The sequence below is a fragment of the Thamnophis elegans genome, chromosome 12 (genome assembly GCF_009769535.1).
Source record: "Thamnophis elegans isolate rThaEle1 chromosome 12, rThaEle1.pri, whole genome shotgun sequence".
Classification (NCBI taxonomy): Eukaryota; Metazoa; Chordata; class Lepidosauria; order Squamata; family Colubridae; genus Thamnophis; species Thamnophis elegans.
In genome coordinates this window covers 54,376,807-54,400,839 of record NC_045552.1, presented here as the reverse complement: position 1 = coordinate 54,400,839, position 24,033 = coordinate 54,376,807, and the positions used below count along the sequence as shown (strand labels likewise).

The following is a 24,033-nucleotide window of genomic DNA, read 5'->3' as shown; positions in this document are numbered from 1 at the left end:
CACCCCACAAACCAGGATTAAACCAATCGCCTTTAGCAAAAAGAGGAGATCAGATCCTGGTTTTAGTTTTATTTATTTTTTTAAAGATAGCAATAGCAGTTAGACTATATACCGCTTCATAGGGCTTTCAGCCCTCTCTAAGCGGTTTACAGAGTCAGCATATCGCCCCCAACAACAATCTGGGTCCTCAGATGGGGGAGTTGGTTCCCTCTGCAGGTTGAGATCAGCCCCCCCCTCCCAAGTGGGCCACCTCAGCCCCCAAGTGGGCCAGATCCTTGCGTGGGGTGGGGGGGAAAGGGAGCAGCAGTGCCAGGGCAGAAAGCCCAGGAGTGGCGGTCACGATCGGGTGGGTGGGTGAGACGCCCGTCCCCCTCCTTGCGGCGGTCAGGCGGAGCGGGGCCATTTCAGGACACGCGAGGGTTTGTCGTGGGAACGCCCCTGCCCGTGAGTCGCCGGACGTCACGCAGGTGAACCAGACGGCATCCTTTTTTTGCGGGCTCCAAGGTTAAAGCCGGCTCGTTCGTCCGTTCTTTCTCTCGTGCCCGGGTTGAATCCGGGCTCAGCACCCCTGGCCAGAAGAGATCCCTTCCCTCCTTCCACAGATCGCGGGGGAGGGGGGGCAGGAAAAGGAGGGGGGATCCCAGGATCCACCCTCTCTCTCTCTCCCCCCCCAACCTTGGCACCTCTCCGCAGTCCTCCCCACGGTCCCTCCCTCCGCCCGGCAGCCAATCAGGGTTGCCCTGCGTGGCTGCCCGCGTTCCCGTCCCCTCTCCCCCCTGTTCCCACGTTCAAGTCTGCGGGGCCGTATAAAAGCCGGCCATTTCAAGGACTCGCTCTCACTCCGCCGGCAGCCCTTTTGGCCTCGTCCTCCCTGCCTGCCCGCCCCGTCTGCCTTTCCATCCTCCGCCTGCCGGCTCGCAGCCTCCCGCAGCATCATGACCGACGCGGCCATCTCCTTCCTCAAGGACTTCTTGGCGGGCGGCGTGGCGGCCGCGATCTCCAAGACCGCCGTGGCCCCCATCGAGAGGGTCAAGCTCCTGCTCCAGGTAAGGGAGGGGAGGGGGCTCTCCCTGGAAGGTCGAGGGGGGGAGGGGGGTCGAGGTGGGGAGGGGGTCCTCTCCGGGGGGAGGGGGGATGATCCAGCTGGAAGAGGAGGGGGCTGTCCGGTGGGGGGGGGGTCTACATGGAAGGCCATCCGAGGGGAGGGGGCGTCCTGCCGCGTGGGCAGAGGCTGCCTCGTGCGGGAGGGGGGGGGAGAGACGCGCCCTTCCCCTTCCCCCAAGGTCGCCCCAAGGAGATGTGGGAGGGGGGATGAGCCCCTCCTCTTTGCTGCCCCCCACCGCTTCTTGCCCCCCCTCCCTGAAGCTGGGTGCCCCATCTCATTTATGAACCCATCCCTTTTCTGCCCCCCCCCCCCACTGCAGAAACCAATGGCTGCTTCCTGTCCTTCCCCCCCCCCTCTAAACCTGGGCTCCTCCATCTCGTTTATGAGCCCTTCCCTTTGCTGCCCTCCCCCCCCCACTGCAGGCCGTTTTCTGAACCCCCCACCCCCAAATCTGGGCTCCTCCCCTCTCATTTATGAAATTTTCTTCTTTGCTTCCTCCCCCTCCCCTCCAGAAACCACACTGCTTTCTGGGCTCCTCCATCTCATTAATGAAGCCCTTCCCTTTGCTGTCCCCCTCCCACTGCAGAAACCTCACTTTCACTTCCTGATCCCCCCCCCCACTCCTTTCTCCCTCCCTGGACTTGGCCATCCCAACTCATTTATGAATGGGAAGGGGGGGTGTCGCAGGACCCTCGACAGTGTGCTTCCAGAATACCAGCGAATCCTCCTTCCAAAAACCCATCCGGTTCTTAGGATGCCCTGGATCTCCCACCCACAGGAACCCCCCCTCCCTTTCTCCCCCCCTCTACCTCCGTTTCTGCCCCCGCCACCTCTACGGCTGGTTGCCGTGACGCTGGAGAGAACCGGTTTGGTTGATGCCAATCCCGGCCGCTGGGAGAGATTGAATCTCTCAGCGGAAGAGCGGGGCGAACAAGCCGCGAGGCCTGTGGCAATTCCCTCCTCTGGCGGGGTCTCTTGCCAGCTGCGGACGTGCCCTGCCAGCTGCTTTTCCTTCTCCTCCGGCCCTCCGAGCGGCTTTCCTGCCCTTGGCAAAGAAATTAATCCCGTCTTTCTGTCTGGGAATCCACCGTTTGTGCCATCCCGTGACCTTGAAGGGGGGGGAGAAGGGCAGCTAGGCCAAAATCAGGGATGAATGAAACCTGTCTTGCTCCGCTCGTTCTTTGGGAGGGGGGGGATTCCCGGCCAACAGCCAGCCTCACCAGGAGCTGCTAATAATTCAAAATACCATTCCAGTCCGCCTTTTCCCCCCATCTGCTTGCCGAGCCGTGAATTAAAGGCCTAGCAAGGTCACCGTAGATTTAAACCGGCTTCCTAACATCTGGCAAAGTTAACAACCGGAAGCCTCGGAGGCCACATGTTTGGGCCTGTGGCAAGAAAGAAGCCGTGGCAAATTTAGGGTGAATGGGGAGAGGAGGGGGAAAAAATGCAGCAGTTTGGAGACGCAGTTATGACCTGGTTGCTTAGCAGGCAGCTAAGGACGTCTTAAAGGGACGCCGTGGCTCAGTGCCTAAGTCGCTGAGCTTGTCGGTCAGAAAGGCCGGCCGCTCGCCGGTTCGAATCCCCAGCGCTGCATAAGGGAGTGAGCTCCCGTGACTTGTCCCAGCTTCTGCCAACTTAGCAGTTCAAAAGTATGTAAAAAATGCAAGTAGAAAAATAGGGGCCACCTTTGGTGGGAAGGGAACAGCGTTCTGTGGGGCTTCGGCGTTTAGTCAAGCTGGCCACATGATCACGGAGAAAGTCTTTGGACAGCGCTGGCTCTTTGGCTTTGAAACGGAGATGAGTACAGCCCCTTAGAGTCGGGAACGACTAGTACATATGTGCCAGGGGAACCTTTACCTTAAGGACGTCTTGATCCCAGGATGGCGCCAAGCCACAATCTCTCTCTCTGGAAAGAGGTCACCTTGCAAAGAAGCTCTTATCACTGGGTGGATTATAACCATTGTCTACCTAAGCTTTAACCAGAGGCAAATTGATTCAGATCAGCATGTGCCTTTTGGCTGACTTTGTTAAACTTCTACCTGAAGGAATTCTGACCTCTTTCTCGGCCTGAGAACTCCGCTTTCCCGATCAAGCTCTACATTTTCACGCTTTCAAAATGTCTGAGATTTAAATAGGGACCCAAATGCCGGTTGTTTTGTAGGCCTAGGACCAACCACTAATTACTAAGAGACTTTGTTTTTTTTTTTAAAAAGAGCATTTCAAACTGCAGTTTCTTCCTTCCGTCTCCGGGTGGAGAACGAAAAACGTACTTCCGGGAACTTCCCATATAGTATTTGACAAGATACAGCATGATTTATTTATTTTTTTACTGTGCAGGACTTGTCATGATTTTGTCATCGGTTTTCAAAACCGATTTGCCAAGGCTCTTCCCCGCTTCCAAAAATTGCCTTCCTTTTGTGATTTGGGGCTACCTCTGGTGCCCTTGGACTGCGAACCCGGGTTGGTCTAAAACCCACAAAGGGCACTGAGTTTTGTAACTTGGGAGCTAAAGTTTCACTTTCTGTTTTGAATCGTTTGAGCCATTTAACTTTGAAGGTTGCAAGGGTGGGGCGTGGGCCCAGATTGCTCCCAAATGCTTTAAAAATTTGCATGTTACTCGGACCTGGGGCTCAGAATGTGTCAAGGGCCCTGTTATTTGGTGTGATAGTTCATTAACCATCTGCTGTTTATACTGATTGATGGATGGATGTTTTTTATTGTTTTAATGTCTTTTAAAGAGTTTCCCCTGTTTTAGAATGTTAGAATTGTAAGCCACCCAGAGTCATTTGTCTGAGTTGGGAGAATATAGATATTGTGCATGAAGGAGAAAGAAAGAGAGGGGGAAAGAGAAAGAAAAGAGAGAGAGAGAAAGAAAGAGAAAGAGAGAGAAAAAGAGAGAAAAGGACAAGGAGAGAGAGAGAGAGAAAGAAAAAAGAAAAGGGGAAGAAAGAAAAGAGGATGTGAAGAAAAGAGAGGAGAAAAGGGAAAAGGAGAGAGAGAGAAAGGAAAAGAGGGTGAAAGAGAAAAGAAAGGAAAAGAAAGAGAAAGAGAGATGGAAAAAGAAAGAAAAAAGAGGGAGAGGGAAAGGAAAAGAGGAAGAATTAGAAAGAGGGGGAGAAGGAGAGAGAAAAAGAGAGGGAGAAAGGGAAAAGGAGAGAGAAAAGAAAAGAGGGAGAAAGAGGAAAAAGAAAGGGAGAAGGAAAGAAAGGAAAAGAAAGAGGAAGAGAAAGAAAAAAGAGGGAGAGGGAAAGAAAAGAGGAAGAATTAGAAAGAGGGGGAGAAGGAGAGAGAGAAAGAAAAAGAAGGAGAAAGAAAAAAGAAAGGAGAGAGAGAAAGAAAAAGAGAGAAGAAAGAAAAAAGAAGAAAGAGGAGAGGAAGAAAGTAAGAGAAAAGAAAGGAGAGGGAGATAGAAAAGAGAGGGAGGGAAAGAAAAAGGAAAGCGAGGAAGAAAGAAAAAAGAAAGAAAGGGAGAGAGGAAGAAAGAAAAAGAAAAGAAAGAGGAAGAGAGAGAGAAAAGAAAGAGAGAGGGAAAGAAAAAGGAAAGCGAGGAAGAAAGAAAAAAAGAAAGGGAGAGAGGAAGAAAGTAAAAAGAAAAGAAAGAGGAAGAGAGAGAGAAAAGAAAGAGAGAGAGGGAAAGAAAAAGGAAAGCGAGGAAGAAAGAAAAAAGAAAGAAAGGGAGAGAGGAAGAAAGTAAAAGAAAAGAAAGAGGAAGAGAGAGAGAAAAGAAAGAGAGGGAGGGAAAGAAAAAGGAAAGAGAGGAAGAAAGAGAAAGAGGGGGAGAAGGAGAGAAAGAGAACAAAAGAAAGAAAAAGAGAGATTGAGAGACAAATGAAGTCTGAAGGTAGCCAGGGCTGTCGTTTTTAACCTCTCTCTCCTTCCCTCTTGCCAGGTCCAACATGCCAGCATGCAGATCACGGCCGAGAAGCAGTACAAGGGCATCATCGATTGCGTGGTGCGAATCCCCAAAGAGCAAGGGTTCCTCTCCTTCTGGCGGGGCAACCTCGCCAACGTCATCCGCTACTTCCCCACGCAAGCCCTAAACTTTGCCTTCAAAGACAAGTACAAGCAGTCTTCTTAGGCGGCGTTGACAAAAGAACCCAGTTCTGGCGTTACTTTGCGGGCAACTTGGCGTCGGGGGGCGCTGCCGGAGCCACGTCTCTCTGCTTTGTCTACCCTCTCGATTTCGCCCGAACCCGTCTGGCGGCAGATGTGGGCAAAGCCGGGGCTGGAAGAGAGTTCAGCGGTCTTGGTGACTGCCTGGTGAAGATCTTCAAGTCCGACGGCCTTCGGGGCCTTTACCAAGGCTTCAACGTCTCTGTCCAAGGGATCATCATCTACAGAGCAGCGTATTTTGGCGTTTATGACACCGCCAAAGGTAACGGGAGTGGGGGATGGGGTTTGTAGTCCTTTGCCCTGCCCCATTGGAGCGCTTAAGGCAGGGATCTCAGACCTTGGCAACTTTAAGATAGGTGGACTTCCATTCCCAGAACTTCTCAACCAACTTTGCTGTCTGGGGAATTCTGGGAATGGAAGTCCACCAGTCTTAAAACCCACCCACTTTAGCAACTTTTAAGGTAGGTGGACTTCAACTCCCACAATTCCCCAGGCCAGTAAAGTTGGCTGAGAAGTTTGTTTATTTATTATTTGAGAAAATTTATATTGCCGCCAACTGGCGCATGGCGACTCAAGGCGGCTTACGCGGCTATAAAAACCACATTAAAAAAATAAATAAAAAGAAACGTAAAATTCTGGGAATTGAAGTCCACAAGGGCTAAAAGTTGCCAAGGTGGGAAGAGACCCGCTCTAAAGCATTTTTTTCCCAACTTTAGCAACTTTATGATAGGTGGACTTCAACTCCCAGAATTCCCCAGACAGGAAAATTGGCTGAGAAGTTTATTTAATTTAATTTTTTATTTTAGAAAATTTATCTTGCTGCCGGGCGACTCAGGGATATAAAAACCGTATAAAAGAAATAAAACAGAATAAAAAGAAATATAAAGCTCTGGGAATGGAAGTCCGCAAGTCTTAAAAGCTGCCACGGTGGGAGATCCCTGCTCTTAAGGCATTTCCCCTCCTCCAATTTTAGCAAGATTGAAGATAGGTAGACTTCAACTCCCAGAATTCCATAGCCAGCCACACCGACTAAGGAATTCTGGGAATTGAAGTCCACCTGTTTTAAAAGTTGGCATGGTTAGGAAATGCCCACTCGTGGACCGTAATTAAGCAGAAGTTTTTGGTTTCCTTATCCAGGAATGCTTCCCGACCCAAAGAACACTCACATCTTAATCAGCTGGATGATCGCACAGACGGTAACGGCGGTGGCAGGCCTGACCTCATATCCCTTCGACACCGTCCGGCGGAGAATGATGATGCAATCCGGTCGGAAAGGAGGTGGGTATCACATGGGGGGTTGCATGTGGAATCCTTGAGGCTCTCTGAGCTTGGTGGTTTGCCGGTTTGGACTTTTCATAACCCAACTCGCTGGTAAGACTGATGGCGTTACCTAGTTGGGTCATGAAACGCCTGGAAACCAGCAAGCAAAGAACGCACCAAGGATTCCATCTTAGCTTTTCTTCCAAATATCCTTTTGTAGCTGTGCTTAGCAGCTTGCTTCTCCCTTAGGCACAGATAGTAGAGGGTGGGGAAATGTAACGAAGAGATAAAATTATGTTTTCTGAACAACATGGTTCTCTTCAGCAGGTCAGTTTTAACTCGGATCAATGGGGCTGTTGATTTAGCTTTTAGAGGTGATCTGGTTGCTTTCTTACCAGAGATCTGGAGTGATCTTGGCAAACGCCCAGGGGCTTGGATCTCCAATTCTATAGGTGTTAAAAGTACTACAATTCTCATACCATTTTTTGCCTTGCTGGGCATTTCAAAAGTTTTAGAGGGCCACTGGTGGGTTATCTCCACAGGAAAGATAATCTTCTATGGGACGTTGGTGCTTGCTTTAAGGAGATGGTTGAAGGCTCAGGATTGAGAGTCCGCCCTTAGTGTCAGTAGAGATGTGATTTAATCAGACTTCAAATGTTATCTGAGTCATTTATCCATTATTTGCACCACTCCATCAATAACACCGATTGTAACTATGGTTCAAGGATTAGCCACCCGTGTTTAAGCAGATAAAAACATTGTAATACTTTAGCTTTATAAGAATTTTTTTTAATGCATATGAAAACTATTGTTGAAGAACGGTAGAGCTGAAATATTCTTGAAAATCCTCCACATTACCCACATCACATTATTCTGCATTACTTTTTGGCAGAAAAGCTATATTTGAAACAAACTTCTTCCATTACAATGGAAGACTAAATAAGCTAAACATTCCCCTTTTGGAATATCCTCTCTCCTGTATTAATTATGGCTCGTATAGCTGCCTGGAGAAGCCCCAAGTCAAAAGGGGGAAAAATACATTTTCAGCTGAAGCATTTTTCCTGAATTTGTTGTTAAAGGATAAAAAGATCCTAATACTTTGTCATCAGTAGTAGAACACTCTCTGATGGAATTTATGAATGGCCCTTTCTCTATAAAGGATGACCCATGCCTTCGGATTCTTACTTCCAATTGGTTGTATTTGGCAGGCGCAGGCTGTGAATGGCTGCAACGTTAGCCAATCAGAAGCAGCCTCTTCATCTGGTTATCCTCTTTAGATTCAAGTAGCCGTTAACCTGGCATTGTCCGGGTATTTATTTATAGGGGGAAAATGTCTGGAACAAACGTAACTTCTAATGTTGGATTTTCTAATGTTGCTGGAGCCCCCTTGTGGAGTACTGTGAAGCCGTTACCATGGCAACTCCACTCCACCGCACTGTACGGTAGAAGCCAGTTTACGGCAGTGCACTAGAAATCATTTTAAGGCACAACAAGCTGTATCTTAACAGAATACACACCCCGAGGAGTGTTAGGGGTGCCTTACCCCCACCCCCACCCCCCAGTATTTGTTTCCAGAGAATAAGTTATCTATGTACCAAGTTTGGTTGAAATTGCTGAAGTCGTTCCAGAGTTATGCTATAGCCATTTATATAGAGAGAGATTTCCAGAACTCCGTTCGTGATGCTTAAAATCATCTCAAATAATCATTTAGTCTAATGTTTCTTGACCTAAGCCAATTTGAGATGCATGGACTGCAACTCCCAGAACTCTCCTGCCAGCAGGGTCTTCTGGGAGTTAAAAGTCCACGCCTCTTAAAATGGTGATGTTTGAGAGAGAAAAAAAACTGATTTGATGCCTTATTTCTTTCCCTTTCCACTGTTTCTTCCTTGCTCCATTTTAAATTGTGTTTCAGAGCAGAAACCCCTCTGGTCTAAAAGCAAATTTAATAGTAACTGCCCCCCCCCAGGTGTTTTTTTTCTGGAGGCAACTGGACCTTCTTGGTTTTTTTTATTTTGAAGATGTTTCGCTTCTCCTCCAAGAAGCTTCTTCAGTTCTGGGGAATGGAAGCTTCTGCCAGAGTTGAAGAGGCTCCTTGGTGAAGAAGCGAAATGTCTTCAAAAGAAAAAAAAAGAAAAAAGAATGTCTAGTTGCCTCCTGAAAAAAAAAGCACCGGGGGGGGGACGGACCTGGATGACCAAGAATCTTTACGGATAATTTGTTAGGATTTCTCCAGCACTAGTAACTAGGGACACGGTGGCTCAGTGGCTAAGATGCTGAGCTTGCTGATCAGAAAGGTCAGCAGTTTAGCAGTTCGAACCCTAGCACCGCGTAACGGAGTGAGCTCCCGTTATTTGAGAGACCGCCTCCTGCCAATTACGACCTATTAGATCACACAGATTAGGCCTCCTCCGAGTTCCATCCGCCAGTCAGTGTCGACTGGCAACTACGCGGAGGAGAGCCTTTTCAGTAGTAGCTCCGACCCTTTGGAACTATCTCCCCGTGGAGATTCGTACCCTCACCACCCTCCAGACCTTCCGCACAGCCCTCAAGATCTGGCTATCCCGTCAGGCCTGGGGTTAAAGATTATAATCCGTCCCCTCCCGAATGATGAATGAATGTTGCTTCTATTTTTAATTACGTACTGTTTTTATATGTCATTGTGTGTACTCTCTTCCCTATACGTTGTAAGCCGCCCTGAGTCCCCTCAGGGAAAAGGGCGGCCTATAAATAAATTTATCTATCTATCTATCTATCTATCTATCTATCTATCTATCTATCTATCTATCTATCTATCTATCTATCTATCTATCTATCTATCTATCTATCTATCTATCTACTTGTCCCAGCTTCTGCCAACCTAGCAGTTCAAAAGCAGGTTAAAAAAATGCAAGTAGAAGAATAGGGGCCACCTTTAATGGGAAGGAAACAGCATTCTGTGTGCCTTTGGAGTTTAGTCCTGCCGGCCACATGACCACAGAGACGTCTTCGGACAGCGCTGGCTCTTGGGCTTTGAAACGGAGATGAGCACCGCCCCCTAGAGTCGGGAACGACTAGCACGTATGTGCCAGGGGAACCTTTACCTTAGCACTAGCAAAGTAAAGGAATGGCACCTGCATTATCACCAACATCGGATTGATGTAGTTGATTATTATTATTATTTTTCTCCTTTTTTTCCCAGCTGACATCATGTACTCCGGAAACCATCGATTGCTGGCGGAAGATTGCTCGGGACGAAGGCGGCAAAGCGTTTTTCAAGGGCGCGTGGTCCAACGTCCTCAGAGGAATGGGAGGTGCTTTCGTCTTAGTCTTGTACGACGAAATCAAGAAATACACATAAGCTGAAACATCCGCCCACTCCTTAGACGACCCTTCCCGCGTAACGTTCCATGGACTTGCATCAAAACTATTTATCGTTTCCCGTCCCCCCCCCCCCCGTCCCCCGGGTGGGTATCTCGTAGTTGACGGAGAGGCCATGATTCTGCTTGCCTGATCCCCGTTCTCAAGTCATTCCTTTGACAAAGGGACTCAAACTTTATTTTTATTCAGTCACTCCTGTTAAAATTAAGTTTGAGAAATAAAGTGGAAACCAAAAAAAAATGGTATCAACGCTTTTGTTTTGTCGATTTTTTCCTTCTCTTGGATAAAACTGCGTGTTTGGCTGGAACTGCGCAATAGATAATAGGGTAGATCCGTGATGGTGGTTGAGAGACCGCCTCCTGCCAATTACCTCCCTTCGACCGATTAGATCCCACAGATTAGGCCTCCTCCGGGTTCCATCAGCTAGCCAATGTCGACTGTCGACCACCCGGGGGAGGGCCTTCTCTGTGGCTGATCCGGCCCTCTGGAACGATCTCCCCGTGGAGATTCGGACCCTCACCACCCTTCAGGCCTTCCGCAAAGCCATTAAGACCTGGCTGTTCCAGCAGGCCTGGGGCTGATGAGTTCCCAGCCCCACTCAAATTGTTGTGGCTGTTGAGGAGTTTATTTAATCCTGTTTTCTGTATTTTGTCTTGTCTGTTTTCTTTGTATCGTCCCCATTCCCTATTGGTTTGTTAGCCGCCCTGAGTCCCTTTGGGAATAGGGCGGCATGCAAGTTTAATAAACTGAACTGAACTGGTGAACCTGTGGCATGCGTGCCCAGCACGGAGCCATGTTGCCTGGCATGCATACGCGGGACTATGAGCTAGATTTGTGTGTGTGGCAGTGCCAGATACCGGAAGAGTTGGGCTTCCATTTTTCAGCGTGAACATATGCGCCAGCCAGCTGATCGTCGCATACGCATGCATCCCGGTAACCGGAAGACTAGCTGGCCAGAAACCAGAAGTCCATTTTCCAGCACCCGCATGCCAACTAGGCAGTTCCTCTTCCGGGTTGCGGCCTCAACGAGCATGCACACACTCCCTTTTGGCAGTCAGGGCCAAAAAGATTCCCCATAATAAAACATCTCCAGCTGTTATTAAAACTGCAATTCCCAGATGTTCAGTTCATCCTGAATAACACAGGTAATCCTCTATTTAGGACCATTCACTTAATGACTGTTCAGAGTTAGAACGGTGCTGAAGAAAGTGACCTACGACTGGTCCTCGCATTTACGACTCACAGTGATGCCGGCGGTTACACAGCCATTGGTAAAGAGCCAGTTGGGCTAATGGTTAAGGTACAAGGCTAGAAACCAGGAGGTTGTGAATTCTAGTTCTGCCTTGGCCGGCTGGGTGACTTTGGACCAATCACTGGGAGACGGTGAGTTCTAGTCCCGCCTCTGGGTGACTTTGGACCAATTGTTGGGAGATGGTGAGTTCTGGTCCCGCCTCTGGGTGACTTTGGACCAATTGTTGGGAGACGGTGAGTTCTAGTCCCGCCTCTGGGTGACTTTGGACCAATTGTTGGGAGACGGTGAGTTCTAGTCCCGCTTTAGGTACGAAAGTTACTTGGGCAATTGAGCCAATCACAGGAGACAGTAAGTTCTAGTCCCGCCCCTAGGTGTGACAAGCCATCTTTGGGCCAGTCTGTCTTCTGAGCCCAACCCACCTCGCAAGGTGTTTGTCGGGAAACTAGGAGGAAGAAGTATTAGGCATGTTCGCTCAAGAATTCTACTGAATAATAATGTCTATGGAGATTCTCTATCATCCAGGTCAATTGTCCCAATGATGGCTTTTTCCCCCCAAGAGGTATCTGGACTTTCTTGTTTTTTTTTCTATTGAAGACATTTTGTTTCTCCTCCAAGAAGCTTCTTCAGTTCTGACTGGAGATGGGGAAAGGAAAGGACTTGCAGGCAGCTTCGTCTGCAAGAACGCAAATGACCAGCTGTCTGCAGCGAGTATCAATCCTTCCATTCCCACTATCCTGTCAAGAGCTGAAGAAGCTCTTGGATGAGCAGTGAAACGTCTTCAAAAGAAAACCCAGAAAGTCCAGTTGCCTCTGGAAAAATATCATTCTTTGGGATTGTTGTTGTTAGTTGTGAAGTCGTCTCCAACCCATTGCGTCCCCATAGAAAACATTCCTCCAGGCCTTCCTGTCCTCTACCCTCTCTGGAGCCCATTTAAGCTCACGCCGGCTGCTTCGGTGACTCCATCCAGCCACCTCATTCTCTCGTCCCCTTCTTCTTCTGCCCTCATCGTTCCCAGCATGAGGCTCTTCTCCAGTGAGTCTTCCTTCTCATTAGGTGGCCAAAGTCTTTGAGTTCCTCTTCAGGATCTGGCCTTCTAAAGAGCAAGTCAGTGTTGATCTCCTCTAGGACTGACCGGTTTGGATCGCCTTGCAATCTATGGGACTCGCAGGAGTCTTTTCCAGCACCACAGATCAAAGGCCTCCATTCTTTGGCGCTCAGCCTGCCTTCTGGTCCAAGGTTGACAGCCATACATTGCAACTGGAAAACCCACAGCCTTGGCACTTTGGTTGGCAGGGTTTGGGATGCTTGAGAATAAAGGACTCTTCCATATTCCAGAGGGCAGGCGATTGCTCTGCACAAGCCAGCTTCCTTTCATCTTCCAAGCATCCTTTCTGAAGTGTCAGGATTAGCTCCAAGCCCATCAGCATATGGCAGTGTTTTCAACCTTCGCCAATATCTATGAGACCGCCTCCTGCCACATACCTCCCAGCGTCCGATAAGATCTCACAGGATGGGCCTTTCTCCGGGTGCCAATCGACTAGACAATGTCGCTGGCGCCACCCCCCCGGGGGGAGGGCCTTCTCTGTAGCTGCCCCGGCCCTATGGAACGATCTACCCCCAGAGATCTGGACCCTCCCCACTCTCTCGGCCTTCTGTAAGTCTATTAAGACCTGGCTATTCCGGCAGGCCTGGGGGCTGTTGACCTCGTGAATGAGGTCCAGCCCCGCTAAGGTTGAGTGCATGTTGTGTCTTTTAACTTCCCTGTCTTTCTATTTTTAATTTTTTTTTAGTATTTTTAAATTGTTTTTATGTAAGCCGCCCGGAGTCCTCCGAGATTGGGCGACATATAAATTTAGTTTAGTTTATTGATCTTGTATGCCGCCCACTCCCGAAGGACTCCGGGCGGCTTACAATAAACAAGGGAAGGGGATAAATAAACAAAACAACACTTTAAAAAAATACAACATTCACAATTCTGTGGGGCTGGAGTATTCACAAGCCCTCCGGCCTGCTGGAGCAGCCAGGACTTGGTGGCTTTGCGGAAGGCTGGGAGGGTAGTAAGGGTCCGGATCTCCACGGGGAGATCGTTCCAAAGGGCCGGAGCTGCAACAGAGAAGGCTCTCCCCCGGGGAGTCGCCAGCCGACATTGGCTGCAGATGGAATCCAGAGGAGACCTAACCTGTGAGATCTAATCGGTCTATGGGAGGTAATCGGCAGGAGGCGGTCTCTCAGGTACCCAGGTCCGATGCCATGTTAATTAAACATTAAACATTTTAATTTTCCTGCGAGTTGAAATCCGTGCACCTTAAAAGTTGCTGACACTAACAAACACTGCGCGGTGCAACTCAGCTACAAACGGATTTCGTGGAATTTAAAGAAAAACCACTAATTGGGAACAGTACAGTTTCAACAAGGTGAACAGAGTACAATCCAATCTCTAGTTATTGTGTTGTATGCTCCCCCTGCCCAGCTACTACAAGGATACCTGTATGTCTACATTTTTTTAAAAAAGAAATTGATGGTTGGTAGGAGCCTTGCATGGAACAAGTCTTTCCGCGTCGTTTTTGCAACAGGGTTTGCTCGCTAGCCATAAAGTATTTTTAATTAAATAGGCTTGTTTGTTTATTTATTTTTTTTGGACAGAATGCTGTTGCATGCTCAGTAGATTACAGCATAGTGTCAATATAACTTCTAGACACTGGGAATGCAAACAATTGGTGTGGCTCAATTTCATTTATTTTTTAAATTTTTATTTTTCACACTTTTGAAATGCTCCTCTCCCTCAAAAAGGGACTTAGAAGAGCCGAGGTGGCGCAGTAGGGTAAGAGTGCAGTACTGCAGGCCACTTCAGCTGACTGTTATCTGCAGTTCAGCGGTTCAAATCTCACCGGCTCAAGGTTGACTCAGCCTTCCATCCTTCCGAGGTGGGTGAAATGAGGACCCAGATTGTTGTTGGGGGCGATATGCTGACTCTGTAAACCGCTTAGAGAGGGCTGAAAGCCCTATGAAGCGGTATAGAAGTCTAACTGCTATTGCTATTGCTACTTTATTGTGACACCTTGTTTTTTTTTTCTTTTTAAGTTTTTTAAAGCTTTTATGTAAAATAAAAAAATTCCATTTTTACATAAAACGGCGTCGTCTCAATTAATTTTGAGAAATAGTCATCATAACCATAACAATATTCATAACATTAACGTTGATCACACAATAGTTATATTGTTGATCCATTTTAATAAACCTTCCATGTAAATTAATCCTTCTCTTGTACTTCCATATTTCCATGTTTTTATTGGCTAGCCATTGATTAAAAAGTATCCCATGTTAAAAAGTATTCCGTTTCTTCCTTCTCCTTAATTTTAAGCTTTAATGTATCCATTTCTGCACATTATAATATTTTTTTTAATTATATTTTCCTCTGTAGGGAATCTTTTCGCTTTTCCATTGTTGCGCAAATGGAATTCTAGCTACAGTTAGCACGTGTAAATATTCTTACTGTGGTCTGGAACCCAACCTGCAAATTTCCGAGATACATTCGTGTTTATGCTTCACATAACTTGCCTCGGAGTTTTGCAAGTCTCGGGGTGTTGGGCCCACCCACCCCCCCAAACCTCCCTTCAAATTGGGCCTCCTCCGAATTCCATCCGCCAGTCAATGTCGACTGGCGACTACGCGGAGGAGAGCCTTTTCAGTAGCAGCTCCGACCCTGTGGAACGACCTCCCCGTCGAGATTCGCACCCTCACCACCGTCCAGACCTTCCGCACAGCCCTCAAGACCTGGCTATCCCATCAGGCCTGGGGATAAGTTTCTAATTCACCCCGCCCGAGTGTTGAGTGCTGAATGAAAGTTGTGTTTTACTGTTTATTTTACTCACATATTGTTTATGTTTTTATATTGCACCCCCCCTTTCCCTATGAATGTACGCCGCCCTGAGTCCCCTCAGGGAAAAGGGCGGCCTATAAATCCCAATAAACTAAACTAAACTAAACTAAATGACCTTCGTATTCTGCCATGTCTTATCATGGCCGTTTGGAAAGGAAGTTGTTCAGGTTGGAAATTCCGGTTAGACAAGTTCCTTTCCTCATTGTTCCAACATTGTGATAGCGAGTGTCATTCATTAAAGAGGGCGGCAAACGGAGAGCCATTAATACGAATCTGAATGTAATGCTGAGAATTGTTTTTGGAGTTGAAACTCTGCTCAAATCTGAGCAAGAGCCCCCCCCCACCACCACCACGAAAACCAGCAATTAATTTATTCTTGCACAATGTTTTGACCCATTACAAGAGCAGTGCTCAACTTTAAGAAAACCCTGGTGGATTTCAAGAGGGAGCTAGGTGAAAAACATAATGAAGGGTATAAAAATATTTATTTACAAGCGAAGGGTGACAGGGGCAAACTTCTTCATGGTTCATGAAAACTGGAGAGGGGCAATTGGAGCACAGGATGGTACCAATGTTGGAAGGGCCCATAGGTGAATAAAACATTAAGAAACATGACATTATAGTCCAGGGATGGCGAACCTTTTCAGCACCGAGTGCCCAAACTGGAACATATGTGCATGTGCGTGCATGTCCACATGCTGGAGTGCTGGAAACCTGAAGACTAGCTGGCTGGTGTGTGGACATGCCTAGTTTTGGGGCATTTTCAGCCTTTTTTCAGAGGTTTTGGGGTTGAATACAGGCTGATTGTCACGCTGTTTTCAGGCCATTTTTCAGACGATTTGGGGGCTTTTTCAGGCAGCCTGAAAAACAGCCCCAAAACAGCCCGAAAAGGTCCGTTTTTTTAAACCAGAAGAGCAGCTGGCAACAGCATGCGGTTACAGCGGTTATATTTGATACTTTTGTGTCTGCGTTAAACTCTGTGAGTGCCTGGAATTTATTCATAAGGACGTAACGCCATGTTTCTCCATCTCTGCTGCTTTAAGACATGGGGGCTTCAAGTCCCAGAATTCCCCAGCCAGCGGTTGAAATCCAGACGTTTTAAAAATAATTGAGACCGCCTGGGGCCGTGATGGCAAACCTATGGCACGGGTGCCATAGGTGGCACACAATGCCCTCTTTGGGGGCACGTGAATCGTCTCCCCAGTTCAGTCCCGCTGTGCATGCGTGCGCACTTCCCGCTGGTCAGCTGGTCTTTGGGTCTCTTCTGCGCGTGCACAGGGGATGGGGCGCATGCACGGGGGGCCCACACATCGTGGCCCGACAAAAGGGCAAATGACAAAACCGCGCCCGACTAAACCGCGTCGCTAAAACCGCGACATCATCAACGCGCCGACTACAGCACGGCAACAGAAAGCTGATTTAACTTAAGGTAAGGGTTAGGTTTAGGTTTAGGGTTAGGGTTAGGTTTAGGTTTAGGTTTAGGTTTAGGGTTAGGGTTAGGGTTAGATTTAGGGTTAGGGTTAGGGTTAGATTTAGGGTTAGGTTTAGGTTTAGGGTTAGGGTTAGGGTTAGATTTAGGGTTAGATTTAGGGTTAGGTTTAGGGTTAGGGTTAGGGTTAGGTTTAGGGTTTGGGTTTGGGTTAGATTTAGGGTTAGGTTTAGGGTTAGGTTTAGGATTAAGTTTAGGGTTAGGGTTAGGTTTAGGGTTAGGTTTAGCGTTACGTTTAGGGTTTGGGTTACGTTTAGGGTTAGAGTTAGCGTTACGTTTAGGGTTAGGTTTAGGGTTAGGTTTAGTTTTACAGCGCGCTTCTGTCGCCGCGCTGTTGTTGGCGCGATTCAGCGCTCATTCGTCGGAGCGCTTTAGAATACTTGGTTTTGTCACTGCCGTTTAGTCGGGCGCGGTTTTGTCGTTTGCCCTTTTGTCGGTGAACCCCCACACACACATTGCATTTGTGGGGCTCTGGCTCGGGCACACGCTTTGGCCACTCGGTCTGGGAAAGGTTAGTCATCGCTAGCCTCGGATATCCTCAAAACTATCAGCAGCTTACAAAACAGATGATTGTGAAACCGATTGTGAGCCTTCGGGGAAAATAGTAGTAGTTCATTGGAAGCACAACGTCACAGCCAAGTGGAAATCTTAGGTGGAGAACATTTTGCTCACTGTAGTTTCTGCTGAGTGCCACAAAGCCGGCGTGTTGCAACATCTTTCCAAGGGGCCACTCTTAAGGCTGCCAGGTTTAATCAGTAAAAAAGCTGGAACTTGAAGCATGCCAGTGATTAAAAAAAAGTACTCGGACTAATTAAGCGGCAGGAGCCGTATCTAATCAATCAAGGAACTGACTTAACATCCATGCTAAGGTCAGATTAAACAGAGAGATTAACACAGTTGGAAGGGACATCTAGTCCAGCCCCCCTCCCAAGCAGGAGATCCTATCCCATTTCAGACAAGTTGCTGTCCAAACCTCTTCTTTAAAATCTCCAGTGATGGAGCAATCGCAACTTCTGGTGGCAAGCTGTTCCACAGGTTAATTGTCCTCACTGTCACGATCACCTCCCATAGACCGATTCGATCACACAGGTTAGGTCTCCTCCGGATTCCATCTGCCAGCCAATGTCGGCTGGCGACTCCCCGGGGGAGAGCCTTCTCTGTTGCAGCTCCGGCCCTCTGGAACGATCTCCCCGTGGAGATCCGGCCCCTTACTACCCTCCCGGCTTTCCGCAAAGCTGTTAAGTCCTGGCTGCTCCAGCAGGCCGGGGGACTCTCGTAATATTCAGCCCCGCGGAGATTGTGACTGTTGTATATTTTAATGTTGTTTGTGTATTATTCCCATCCCTTGTTTTATTGTAAGGTGCCCGGAGTCCTTCGGGAGTGGGCGGCATACAAATCAATAAAACTATAACTGTTTAAAAGGGTTTTCTAAAAAGTTTTTTTAAACTTTTTTTTTAAACTTTTAAACTTTTTTTAAGTCCCATGACGACTGCCTAGCTCAGCAAGGAAAATTATAATTTCAGTTCAGATTGTAAATCGAGGATTACCAGACCTGTATTCCTGGGCTCTCGGGGGTTAAAATTAAATCACTCCACCTTAGTTAGTGGTCAAGGTTCATTCACCAAATTAGGGTGTTCATCAACTTGTGGGCAGGGTCCAACATGACCCCCCCTTCCAATCTGAGTTCAGATCGAGCAGTTGTAAACGTATGACATGGGAAGCACTTTGACCGCAGAGTCACCAAAGGCTGCTGAATGCGCGCGCACATTTAACCACCGTCACACCTGTGACAAAACCACTAGCACTACTTGGGCAGTTTCTACAGGTTCAATAGGGGAGAAAGTCACATTACTTAGGGCTGATGTCATCGCGATCGAGTGATTGATAACGCGGCAGGGAGGGGGAGAAAAAGGCAGCCTGTTTCGAAACAACCGTAGGACGTTCTGTGCTAAAATCTCTCTCCCAATCTAGTTTTTCTCGAACTCTTGACGGTGCTGGGCATTTTAGTTTAAACCAGCTCGAACGAGACGGAGAATTTCTTTTCTGGGGCTGAAGTGATATAGTGGTTGAACAATGAGCCAAGACTTTTCCATATCCTTCCAAAGCCTCTCTCTCTCTTTTTTTGGTCCAAATATTAGAATAGAACAACGTTGGAAGGGACCTTGGAGGTCTTCTAGTCCAACCCCCTGCCTAAGCAGGAAACCCTATACCATTTCAGACAAATGGTTATCCAACATCTTAAAAACTTCTAGTGTTGGAACATTTGCAACTTTTGGAGGCAAGTTGTTCCACTGGATTAATCGTTCTCACTGTCAGGAAATTTCTCCTTAGTTCTAGGTTGCTTCTCTCCTTGATTAGTTTTCACCCATTGTTTCTTGTTCTACCCTCAGGTGCCTTGGAGAATAGCTTGACTCCCTCTTCTTTGTGGCAGCCCCTGAGATATTGGAAGATTGCTATCATGTCTCCCCTAGTCCTTCTTTTCATTAAATTACACATACCCAGTTCCTGCAATCATTCTTCATATGTTTTAGCACGTAAAAAATGCAAGTAGAAAAATAGGAACCACCTTTGGTGGGAAAGTAACAGCATTCCGTGCGCCTTCCGCGTTTAGTCATGCCGTCCACATGACCACGGAGACGTCTTCGGACAGTGCTGGCTCTTCGGCTTTGAAACGGAGATGAGCACCGCCCCCCTAGAGTCGGGAACGACTAGCACATAAGTGTGAGGGGATCCTTTACCTTTACCTAAGACTTATGGATTTCAATTCCCAGAATTCCCCAGCCAGCATGAAGTCCACAGGCATTGCTGGCTGGGGAATTCTGGGAGTTAAAGTCCACAAGTCTTACAATTGCTAAGTTGGCAATTTGGCAACTTACTTGCCACAGTTGTTAAGTGAATCACTGCGCTCATTAAGTTTGTCACACAGTCAGTAAACGAATTTGGCTTCCCCGTTGACTTTGCTGGTTGGGAATCTCGCAAAAGGGGATCATGTGACCCCGGGGACACCGTGACCGTTATAAATACGAGCCAGTTGCCCAGCGTCTGAATTTTGATCACGTCACCGTGCGGAATGCTGCTACAGTCGTAACTGTGAAAAATGGTCATAAGTCACTTGTTTTCAGTACCGTTGTAACTTTGAACAGCCACTAAAACGAACTAAATAATCTCTGTACCCTAATCTCAGAGGTATGCTTTAATCCAAATCAGCCCTGTTGATTTTGGAATATAATTAGGAAATATAATTGAATTATTCAATAATGATTGTTATTTAAAAGAAAAATGGATGCAGAATATTCTCTGGTCAGATATGGAGCAAAGCATCCCACTCCTTGCTGTTAGTGGGAAGGACAAAGCAGCCCATTCTCTTTCCATTTTTTTTTTGTTTTTAAAATCATTTTATAATATAAAATGCAAAACTGCGAAAGAAAACAGGAGGAGAATAGGGGAGGAAGAAGGGAATGGAAAAGTGTTAGGAAAAAAGAAAGAAAAGGCATGGACTTTCGACTCCCGTTGGTGCAATAGAATAAGATAACAGCACCAAACCTCAACTTTTTACTTGTACATAATAGTATAAATTAGCCATTTTTCTATACCAACAGATCTATCTAACCGGTTAAAAACCCCAAAATGAAACTTTCGTTTTTCTCCCACCTCAAGCACAAAGTCCAGGAATGGTTTCCAAGTAGAAATAAAAAAAAATATTTCTATTTGTTTCCCCCTTTCAAGCAAAACAATCCATTTAACCATTTCTGTTAACTCCATCCAGGTTTGCAGCCCTTCGCCCACGGTGGGGGAATCAAAGTCTCCTTCCGTTTTTGTGCATAATAATGTAATCTTGCTGTGCTCCACATCTATAGTTCCTTCCCTTCTTCTAATAAAAACAACCTTGAAACCAAAAAAAAGGTGTTTCTCTTATTTATTTATTTTTCCCCTCCTTTTCACCGTCACCTGATTGAAGGTCACTTGGTGGTGGCTGAGGCAGCTTCTCTCTGGCTCCTGGATTTCCTTTTAAGGAGATTTGTGAAGGCAGGAAGTATTTTTTTCCACCCCTCAAAGCTTGCTTGTATCATCCACGCCCAGGAAACCTCGGATGGAACAAGCCGAATCTTGCAATGACTTGTGAAGCAGAGCAAAGAGGAGATAAGTCCAGCTTTTTAGTCTATGGAGATTCTCCGTCATCCATGCTCAGGGTTGTCCCAAAGGTGCTTTTTCCCCCCAAGAAGCAACTGGTTTTTTCTCTGAAGACATTTCGCTTCTCATCCAAGAAGATGAGTCCTCCACTCCTCTGCTCACCATAGAATGCCTTATGCCACCAGGCTTTTGAAAATTTGGGCTTGCTGGAAATGCTGGAAACAAAATAATACCCCCTCGGACGAATTAGGGATAAAAAAAACTTTGGATTGTGCAGAGATGGACAAATTAACCCTGAAATTAAAAGATAAAGAAGAGTCGGGATATTATGAAATTTGGAACAATTGGTACCAATGGCTGCAAAACAAGAATGAAATTAATTAAGCCAACAAACAATATATAAATATATATATATATAGAACTGTGTATAAAGGTGTGTAAATATAGAAGCGAAATATTATATACATGCACTGGTATGATGACATAACAATGTTGATGTAATGACTGTAAGGTGTTGTAGAAGGGAAAAAATAATGTAAAAAATCTGCTAACCAGAAATTTTGGGCTTTGACAACCAAGAACCACGCTGATTAAGATCTGACTTGAGTGTAGTATACAAAATTGTCTGCTACAACGTCCCACTGTCAATAACTATTTCAGCTTCAATCGCAACAACACACGGGCAAACAATAGATACAAACTCAAGGTAAACTGCTCCAAACTCGATGGCAGAAAATACGACTTTATCAACTCCTGGAATGCTCTACCTGACTCCCCCGTAACTTTAACCTTAAACTGTCTAGCGTGGACCTCACCCCTTTCCTAAGAGGTCGATAAAAGGGGGCATGCGTCAACGCACCAGCGTGCCTACCGTCCCTGTCCTACTGTCCCCATTTATTCATACCCATTTCCTGTGTTCATGTCCATGTTTACACTTACATCGGTTATCTCGTACGTGTTTGACAAACTAACTAACTAACTAATAAATAAATAGAAGACGCTTTTTCAGCTCTGGCTGGATGGTGGGGAATGGAAGTGTTGAAAGAAATGTCCTTCTGGGTTCAGCTCCAAGTGGGGAAAAAGACACTGGAGACATGGAGGCTGCTTGGAAAGATGGTTTATTGGTGGACAGGGCCACATGGCTTGAGCCCTGAACAGAAAAGGTGATCACGTGCTTCAATGTTGGTGGAGAAGAAGAGAGAAGGGCTGAGGAAGGGGCTTGCTAGGCTTTTTATACCCTGATTAGTCCCACCTCTCTGTTTCCTGTTCCTGTGTAAGAAATGTATTCTGACTGGTTGTCAGACTCCCGTGGTGCCATGCAGGGGGCTACTCTCTAGGCTGTGATGAGTCCAGGTATAGATGAGTTCTCAGATGCCATGTGAAGAGTTGAGTAATATCCCTTCCCCCTATAGCTGCAGCAGAGGAGAAGTCTTTATTATGTAAAGTGGGCTAGCCTGGCCATCTTAATGGCCCATTAGCTGGGGATGGGCAGAAAGCTACAGGCAACTATTCTGTCTTTTGAAACATGTTTCTTTTCACATCCAGAGAAATATTCTGCCCTTTTCAATATTTCCTAGGATATTTCATTTTTCTGGGAGAGGGCTGGATGATAACTTCCAACAGAAGGATTGATACTCCTTGCAGACAGCTGGTCTTTTGCATCCTTTTAGAGGGTCTTTGAAGCACTTGGAGGTTTATCTGTGTCCTGGGGGGGGTGTCACCTGAGTGGTGCTCCTGATTCCTGTAGTCTGCAATCCCCCCCCACCCCCTGGAAATCCATTCCTACTCCCACGCCATTCCAAGGGTGTTCATCCCAAATTGTATAGCTAAAAATCTGTAGAGATTCTCACTCATCCAGGTCATGGTTGTCTCAAAGGTGCTTTTTTTAAAAAGAGACAACTGGTTTTTCTTTGAAGACGTTTCTCTTCCCACCCAAGAAGCTTCTTCAGCTCTGGCCAGTTGGTGGGGAATGGAAGGATTGACTTGACTTGACTTAAGTCTTTAGCGTCGGTACGGCATCGCCAATCCCTTCGCTGTAGAGTTGCATGCATCCCGAATCAACGGGATCCATGATTCTAGGCTGAGTACTACTTGAGCTCGCCGGGCCCAAGAGTCGACAGAGCCCCTTCTGTTGGAAAACGGTGGGCACCTCGAGAAGGCAGGGGTTGTCTTGATAATGAGAGGCTATATTTTGCGCGTCAATTATCCTTTGCCCGCCATGGAAGGATTGATACTCCTTGCAAACCGCTGGCCTTTTGCATCCTTTTAGAGGGCTTTTGAAGCACTTGGAGGTTTCTGTGTCCTCAGGGTGGCACAAATGGTTCCTGCAGCCTGCATTTTTTCTCTCCATTCCTACTCCCACGCCATTCAAAGGGTCTTCGTCCCAAACTTTATAGCTAAAAGTCCGTAGAGATTCTCAGTCATCGAGGTCAGGGTTGTCCCAAAGGAGCTTTTTTCAGGAGGCAACTGGACTTTCTTGTTTGTTTTTTTCCCCTTTGAAGATGTTTCACTTCTCCTCCAAGAAGCTTCTTCAGCTCTGGGGAATGGAAGCTTCTGTCAGACCTGAAGAAGCTTCTTGGAGAAGTGAGACGTCTTCAAAGAAAAAAACCAGAAACTCCAGTTGCCTCTTGGAAAAAAGCAACTCTCGCCCAGCTTCTTAGAAAGAACCTCGAGGAATAAACTCTTCCAACCTGGATCGTTGTCTTACCTGTTGGCAAATAGCGACCGGTATTCCTTTAGTGACTATTCAAACCGCGCTGAAAAATAGGGACTAACGGCCAGTTTTCACACTTATGACAGTTGTAGCATCCCTGGGGTCCTGTGATCAAAATCCAGAAGTTTGGCGACTGATTCATATTTATGACGGTTGCGTGATTCCCTTCTTGTGACCTTTTGACGAGCGAGGAAATTGGACTCACTTTACGACTGTATTACTAAACAACTGCAAAGATTCACTTAACAATTTGCTTGATTGAGATATTAAAAATATCTCATCCTTGATATTCTAAGGGTATAAATCGATTATGATTTTTTAAAGGGTATCAAGCGTGATTGATTTATAATTGCTTTATATATTAGACACACACACACACCCCACTTAGTTTATGTCATGAATACCCTTAGAATAAGGAGGAGATTTTTTTGTGGGGGAGGGGGGAAGGTGTTTAAACATGCACCCTGTTTCTTGTTATGATCTGCTGCAGCGGGCAATTGAGGTCTTTTTCAGCAGAACTAGAGACTTGACTGGTTGGGTTTGATTTAGCCACGTGTCACTTGTAGACCTCTGCTGGCCAAACTCTGCTATTGCAAGACGGCTGGATGAAAATGGCGTATTTTAAAAAATGAATACCAAAGAGACTTCCATTCGGACAGGGCTAACTAACCCTCTGAGAAAGAGAGAGATGGAGGGAGGGGGGAGAGAAAGGAGGGAGGGAGATGGAGGCGGG

The 24,033-nt window shown here is 46.8% G+C and overlaps 1 protein-coding gene across 1 annotated transcript; it reads left to right on the top strand.

The window, feature by feature from the left end:
* Window positions 1–822: 822 nt before the first annotated feature.
* SLC25A5 (solute carrier family 25 member 5) lies at window positions 823–10,084 on the top strand. Its single transcript, XM_032227889.1, is given in 6 exon segments — window positions 823–1,046; window positions 4,995–5,172; window positions 5,175–5,480; window positions 6,356–6,496; window positions 9,657–9,673; window positions 9,675–10,084. Coding segments are annotated over 6 exon segments (894 nt in total). The 5' UTR covers window positions 823–935; the 3' UTR covers window positions 9,816–10,084.
* Window positions 10,085–24,033: the final 13,949 nt, after the last annotated feature.